A 7,213-nucleotide genomic window follows, 5' to 3' on the forward strand; every position below is an offset into this window, starting at 1 on the left:
GTCTCGAAAATACTGAACGATCAATTTCAAGTGTATAGCATAATTATGGAATTCCTAATCCTATAACAAGTAATCCATTTCCTTTTTTGAGTCGATTTGATTGCTAACTGATACACTTACGGTGAGAGAATGATCGTGAGGAAACCTGCACATTCAGGCAACTGGAACTGGAACTGGCAACCAATATACTAAAGCACAACACTTCAGGGATCGTCAGTATTTACATGAATATATTTTAAAGAGCCTAATTTTATTACAAAAATATTTAATCACTTAAATAAATATGGGAATTACATACTTACCAATAACCTACCGATGGTCAATTTTGCTAAACTTCAATTATGTAAAACTATTTAAGTACTAAATAATTCTAAGATAGGTATACAAACCAAAATTAATAAGAAAATCAAACCTTAGCCCCCCCTTAATAAATTAAGGATATAGGTAAGTTATGAAAATGGAAAAATATTAAATTATTCCGATTTTTCATTAAACATTGATTAGTCAACTATTTCTCGGGTGACATTCAACTTTTTATTACATTCGAGATTTGTTTTGAAGATAGATTTCGAGATAATTCTTGCGGATAAGTTGAATTTCCATGAAAATATTGTAATTAAAATAATTAAATTGATTTGGGTATAAAGTCAACATTGATATTTTTAGGGAGCTTTAATTTTAAAAATACTTATCACGTTTTTTAATAGACGTCGTGCCTTTTGTTTCGTAATTTCTGCAAAACTTTTGAAAAATGTAGTAATATTGAAATTGCGATTAATAGATTTATTTTGACGAAAGAAATACTATTATTTCCATTGAAAATGTAATTTATTGTTCTCTTAATGGCTTAAGAAAGTGGCTCTTGAGAAAGGCTCTATAAATAAACGTTGTTTACAATACAAAAGTGCACAAAAACAAGCATTTTTCACCTTGACCCCAAAACATAGAAAAATAACAAAACACATTCTGTTTTCGAACTATATTAAGCACCATTTAAATAACAACCACACATTGTCCAAATCTAAAGGATTCATCTCGAGATCAATTCTTTGACACACATTCCCATCTGCGTTTCAGATACTGACATTGTCTCCTTGTCCGGCGAAATAAAAAAAAATCGTTCGAAAGCAATAAACTCCATTCTGATTTTGGTAGCCGCGACGTGTGAGCGTTTATGCCATGACATATTAAAAAAAAATACGTTCGTATCCGATTCCGTGTTCGATTTGAAGAGTGGAAGTGCACGAATTAAAAATGAAATTTATATTTTTATTTTTTTTAGTGGCCATTGTTAAATGCGATTATTTTTTACACAGAATAAATCATATGGAATATTATAAAAATAAAACGCGTCCGTCGAAAAAATTCGAGAGTTTTTCAACTAATTATTTTAATCAGAATTTTCTCAAACTTGATAAAGACGATAAAGTTAAGTGTGGTACGAGAACCGTTGACTTCAACCCTCGAAGGACTGGAAAGATTGTTGGAGGCACGGAAACACCTTATGGAGCATTTCCCTGGCAGGTGAGTCTTAAAAAATACTATTGATAAGTGCTTATGTTTTTCAATCACTCGCATCAGTTACAGAAAATTCACAGTACGTAATCCTGTAAACATACATTTTTATAGCTTTGCTTGAAGAACTTTTTGACCGTGGCCTTTCCTGCGGCTTCAGCTAAGGAAAGCTTCTTAAAATACTATTTTTAGTTTTTAAATAGAAAAGTGAAAAGACTAATCAAAAAAGTATTTAAGTCATGTTAGCAGTTCAATATCTGCTTAAAAAAATTGTGTTTGAATGTTTTCATTACAACCTAGGCACTGGCTCAACCTACTCTCATAACGGGTGGCTTTTCAAACTCTATGCATAATTACCATCAAGTCGCTGCCAACATACTCAAACTTAACTAATTATTCATACAAAGAAAAAAAACCTTACATAACCTGTGTTTAAATGACACACAAATGCGCGCCAAAACAAAAGCGCGCGTTCTGCAAATTTGACGGCGCGCCATTTTGAAATTATCCTTTGTATTTGTAATTTGAAGGTAATTGGCCACTTTCGCCTGCTTCTACGAAATCGATTTTCCTTTGTTTTCAATGTTCTTTCGCAACTCTTGCACTAGTATAGGTGAGCACATACTCTACATCCATTTTTTTCATTCATACTCTGGTCTCATTGCGCCAAAGAGCTGTCGAGAAAGATGAAAGTTAGGAGAGAAAGAAAGAGTTTAGGTTAAATAAACTAATTACATAACTACTATACTCGTTGTACAAATTCTTTGGTATAAAACCAGTAAATCATAAACCCACCCACAAACAATATTGAGCAACTTAATGATTATGCACCTATAAATGCATATTGCAACATGAACTCGACAAAACTGTACAATCTGTCGTTTTGGCACCGACATTATGGGTATGATTGATAATTGTATGTTTTGTATTTAAATGATTTTGATTGCGATATGACGGTGTCTCTGGCGCAGTGGAAAGTTCTTGTCACTGAGTCATAAAGGTCCTGAAAACCCTTACTCGTAAATATATAGGTAACCCTCGAAAAAGGTTAATGCGAAAGTAACTCTGTCTTTAGAACGAAATCTTTCATTTTAGTACTCTGTCATTTCGCAAACCTGTCATTTTGATAAATCTGTCTTTTTAATAATCGGGCAATTTGTGACAAATTACAAAAAATTGGCGATTTACAAATCTGGCATTTTGAATTTTTGACGTTCTCTTATCAAACAGTTCGATCGTTTTGTTAAAGATTGGCCTTTACAGATTACCTACCTAAGGTTCAAACGTTTATCTACATTAAATAAACACATTTCTTTGCAAGTCAGAGCCAACAGTAGTTACTACACAAAATCTTAATGTTATTAATGTAAGTGATTATAATAAATTTGACAAAGATTCAAATTGCTCGAGAAATAAAACATCTTTTAGGTATAATTAACATTATTAACGGTTGACAAAATTAATTGATGGACTTTGCTTAATCAGGCGCATCAATCAATATACAGCTGAACGTGGCCTTACATTCTTTTCGAGATTGTTCGGGCTCTGTCTACCCCATTAGGGATAAAGACGTGACTATATTATGATGTTTAGGTACCATTGTGCCGTGTGGTTCCCGGAACCAATACAAAAAAGGATAGGACCCCTCCATCTGTTTCCCATGGATGTCGTAAAAGGCGACTAAGGGATAGGCTTACAAACATGGGATTCTTTTTTAGGCGACAGGCTAGCAACCTGTCACTATTTGAATCTCAATTCTATCATTAAGCCAAATAGCTGAACGTGGCCTTTCAGTCTTTTCAAGACCGTTGGCTCTGTCTACCCCGTAAGGGATATAGACGTGATGATATGTATGTATGATGTAATTTCAGGTGGAGATACAAATGTTGGACCCTGACAAGTTGTCATTTGAACACCACTGTGGGGGCGCTGTCATCGCAGAGCGGCTAGTGCTGTCTGCTGCCCACTGCTTCGATAAAGTGAGTCCTTTGAGCTTAGATGAGTACTTATACTTTAGGAATTTATACTTTTCTGTATCACATACATACATACATATGGTCACGTCTATATCCCTTGCGGGGTAGACAGAGCCGACAGTCTTGAAAAGATTGAATTTTTTGTATCAATTTTATAATAATGGCAAATATGGAATTTATTTTCATAATAGGATACTATATTGTATCTTGGGTAGCTACTAGGTATCTCTGAATAACCTCCACAAATCCAATTATGGCACTTTTTATTTTTAAGTGCCGTGTGGTTCCCGGCACCAGTACAAAAAAGAATAGGACCACTCCATCTCTTTCCTATGGATGTCGTAAAAGGCGACTAAGGGATAGGCTTACAAACTTGGGATTCTTTTTTTAGGCGATGGGCTAGCAACCTGTCACTATTTGAATCTCAATTCTATCATTATGCCAAATAGCTGAGCGTGGCTTATCAGTCTTTTCAAGAATCTTGGCTCTGTCTACCCCACAAGGGATATAGACGTGACCATATTTTTTTAAGCAACTGCTGAAAAGCAGCGTCATGACCATGTCATGACATAAAGCTGAGTGGAACCTTCTTGGTAGCATATCTATAAGTTAGATAAAATTTTTAGGTTATTTTTTAGAAATTTAGTTAAATCATGATGGACACTCAAAATAATACATACTCTTGCTCCCAGCAACCGTTACACTTGGAGCATATCAGGCTGGTGGTCGGAGAACATCGTCTGAAGCTGCAGGACAAGCACGAGAACAGATTCCTGGCGGAGAAGGTGGTTCCTCATCCAGAGTTTAGAAAGAGTGAGTACCGTCAAGTTCAGAAACATTTCACTGATAAAATCGATAAGATACATACCTATATGCATGCTTACATAAGTATAGTCACGTCTATATCCCTTGTGGGGTAAATAGAGCCAATAGTCTTAATACGTCCCCACATTTAGTCAGAAGATAAAAGAATTGGGATTAATTTCAACCGCCTTCAAAAAAGGTAGTTTTTAGTTTAACCCCAACGTATATATATTTGTCCGCGGTTATCTCGCGTTACGTTAAACCGATTTCGATGCGGTTTTCAGGAAAGCGTTTGTTGCACTAAGGAAATTGTGTTAAAACTTAAACAGACTTAAAAAAAGGGAATTTCAATTGTAAGCGGTTCTTATTTCACAAAAGTTATTTTACCTCACACCAATCCACCTAAAACATTGCAGGTGGCCCTCACAGCAACGACATCGCTTTAGTAGTGGTCTCCCGATCAGGCCACGGGGTACAGTTCAACTCTCACGTCCGCCCCATCTGTTTACCTGACACAGCCGACAGCGCTGGGCGCTGGTGCGCCGTCAGCGGCTGGGGGTACCAGGCAGGTACAGATATATTTCAATTTAAGACAATACATACAAACATACATAAAATCACGCCTCTTTCCCGGAGGGGTAGGGAGAGACTACCTCGTTCCACCTGCTACGATCCCTGCAAACTTCCTTCGCTTCATCCACATTCATAACTCTCTTCATGCAAGCTCGGCGGTTTTGGGTACTTTTGACCTGACCCTTTACCAGGACTTCCTTAATTTGATCAAGATACGTTCGTTGTCTAATTTTAGACAATCATTGTAAAAAATTAGGTATTTGCTGAATAGAATAAGCCCTCCCTGCAAAGTTTGCGGAGGTCAGATGGGAATAGCTTCTTGACAAAACATTAATACATACATATAGTTACGTACATCCCTTGCAAGGAAGACAGACCCAACAGTCGACATTTGACGTCGACTTTGACGTCAACCAATGTTGTTAAACCATACGTTTTGACAATTATTAAGCGATACGAAGTATATTATAATGAATAAAAATTTTGAATATGAATTTGAATTTTTAATTTGAGTCTCGAAAAGATTGAAAGGCCACGTTGAGCTGTATGGCTTCGCGATGGAATTGAGATACAAATAGTGACATGTTGCTGACCCATCGTCTGTCAAAACCTGACTCACCCAATCCTTGATCGTGGTCACAGGTGCACTTCGGACTTCAATCCAGTGAGGTCAGGACCCAATAGAATTACCGCCTGGAGGAAGAACACACAAATGTATATTCGGTCGTTCAATGAAAATGACTGAATAAAAGTATATTTGTGATACCATTGGTACACTGTTGTATATGTAGATTTGAAGACTGGGGGTAGAAATGGTTCCCACGGACTCCCAGGGGTGAACATCAGGGGATCATCTGGTCCAGAATGGGAAATTTTTGTTAATTGTTAATGGCCAATTCTGATGTGAGATCATTTCAGCCATTTAAGGCATCTGAAATGGCTTCACATGTCTTCTTATAAACGCAGAGCTCGCGATATTTTTGGTGACAATTGTGGTCACCCATCCAAGTAGGAACCACACCTAATGTTGTTTAACAAGCGCATGCGCTAACTGTGCACTATGACTAAATTATCCAACTTCTTACAGTATGAGAAGACCAGATATTATAATCTAATTTGGAATATATTTTCATTGCAGAGGGTACAGAATCCTTCGCACCAGTTCTAAGAGCCGCTTCAGTGCCAGTTTTAGATCTGGCAACATGTAGAAGAAGCCAAGTCCTTGGAGGTCGCCAGCAGCCCATATTGGACTCTATGATTTGTGCTGGTGAGTTCATTTTAGGTGTAAAATATGGTGCATTGTTTTATTTTATTTTTAACTATCTCAGAATTTTCATGATTCATTTCAGGGATCCTATCAGGCGGTGTGGATGCCTGCCGGGGGGACTCTGGGGGTCCGCTTGCGTGCCAGGCGGGCGCGGGGGGGCGCTGGGAGCTGGCGGGGGTGGTCTCGTGGGGCGCAGGGTGCGCGAGGAAACAGCGCCCCGGGGTCTACACCAGGGTCGCCAGTTACGTGAACTGGGTGCGGGCGACTGCTGCTGGATTGGGGCATAAAATTGGCTATTGATGACTGGAACATAAAGATTCAGATTTATGTTGAGTTAAGCCAACTTTTAAGTACTAAGTACCGTTCGCATGACGTGACATATGATGAAGAAATCCTTTTCTGTGAGTTTTCACGTGTTTTCAAAAATAAATATGGATAAATTCTTATATGTTGGTATAATGAAAATATAATAAAAATGTTTAAAAACACTGTATGGGACAAAAGAGAATAAAAACTGTTAATATGTAAAAGAAAAATTATAAAAGAAACGCAACCTACAAAAAGAGAACGTATTAATTTGAATCTTTAATGATTTCACATTATAATGTTTCACCATGAAGAATCTAATTTTAAAGTATTATTCATTTAATGCCAAAGATTTACAATATAATAATTGTAATAATTAGTTATTTATTAGTTTTATTTACAAAATGTGTAAGTATTACCGTGATTTTTTATCATTTACGTAAAATTTTTAACATTGTGTAATAAATTTTACTAGTTTATACAAAAACATTGCATTTCATACAAAAAATCACGGTGTTATTATTTATTTAATGTAACTACCTATTCTTTAAACAAACTATGAAGATTCTGCACAAAATGTTTAATAAAATTGTATTAGCAAAATAAATAATTTTATTAATTACTGTACTTTGGTTTTAAATCTTTCAATTTTACTTTTGAAAAATATTGGAAATAATTTAATAAGTCCTAACTCGTATAGTGGTTGGACAGTGAACGCAGGGCCCCGTATCATAGACATGAAGGGCAAGGAAGAAAGGGAAGTGCAACTAGA

The 7,213-nt window shown here is 36.4% G+C and overlaps 1 protein-coding gene across 1 annotated transcript; it reads left to right on the forward strand.

The window, feature by feature from the left end:
* Positions 1–1,228: 1,228 nt before the first annotated feature.
* LOC106130980 (trypsin) lies at positions 1,229–6,435 on the forward strand. Its single transcript, XM_013329943.2, has 6 exons — positions 1,229–1,524; positions 3,387–3,494; positions 4,184–4,304; positions 4,712–4,864; positions 6,007–6,135; positions 6,218–6,435. The coding sequence occupies exons 1-6, from the start codon at positions 1,255–1,257 to the stop codon at positions 6,433–6,435; spliced, it is 999 nt and encodes a 332-aa protein (XP_013185397.2). The 5' UTR covers positions 1,229–1,254.
* Positions 6,436–7,213: the final 778 nt, after the last annotated feature.

Source organism: Amyelois transitella, chromosome 30 (genome assembly GCF_032362555.1).
Source record: "Amyelois transitella isolate CPQ chromosome 30, ilAmyTran1.1, whole genome shotgun sequence".
In the NCBI taxonomy this organism is placed as follows: Eukaryota; Metazoa; Arthropoda; class Insecta; order Lepidoptera; family Pyralidae; genus Amyelois; species Amyelois transitella.

What these genes read in the sequence shown, in the direction of transcription:
- LOC106130980 (XM_013329943.2), top strand. Translation starts at nt 1,255, where the DNA reads ATGAAATTTATATTTTTATTTTTTTTAGTGGCCATTGTTAAATGCGAT. An exon ending in CTGCCCACTGCTTCGATAAA is followed by an intron (nt 3,495 to 4,183) that starts GTGAGTCCTTTG and finishes TCTTGCTCCCAG; the next exon opens with CAACCGTTACACTTGGAGCA. An exon ending in CGGCTGGGGGTACCAGGCAG is followed by an intron (nt 4,865 to 6,006) that starts GTACAGATATAT and finishes TTTTCATTGCAG; the next exon opens with AGGGTACAGAATCCTTCGCA.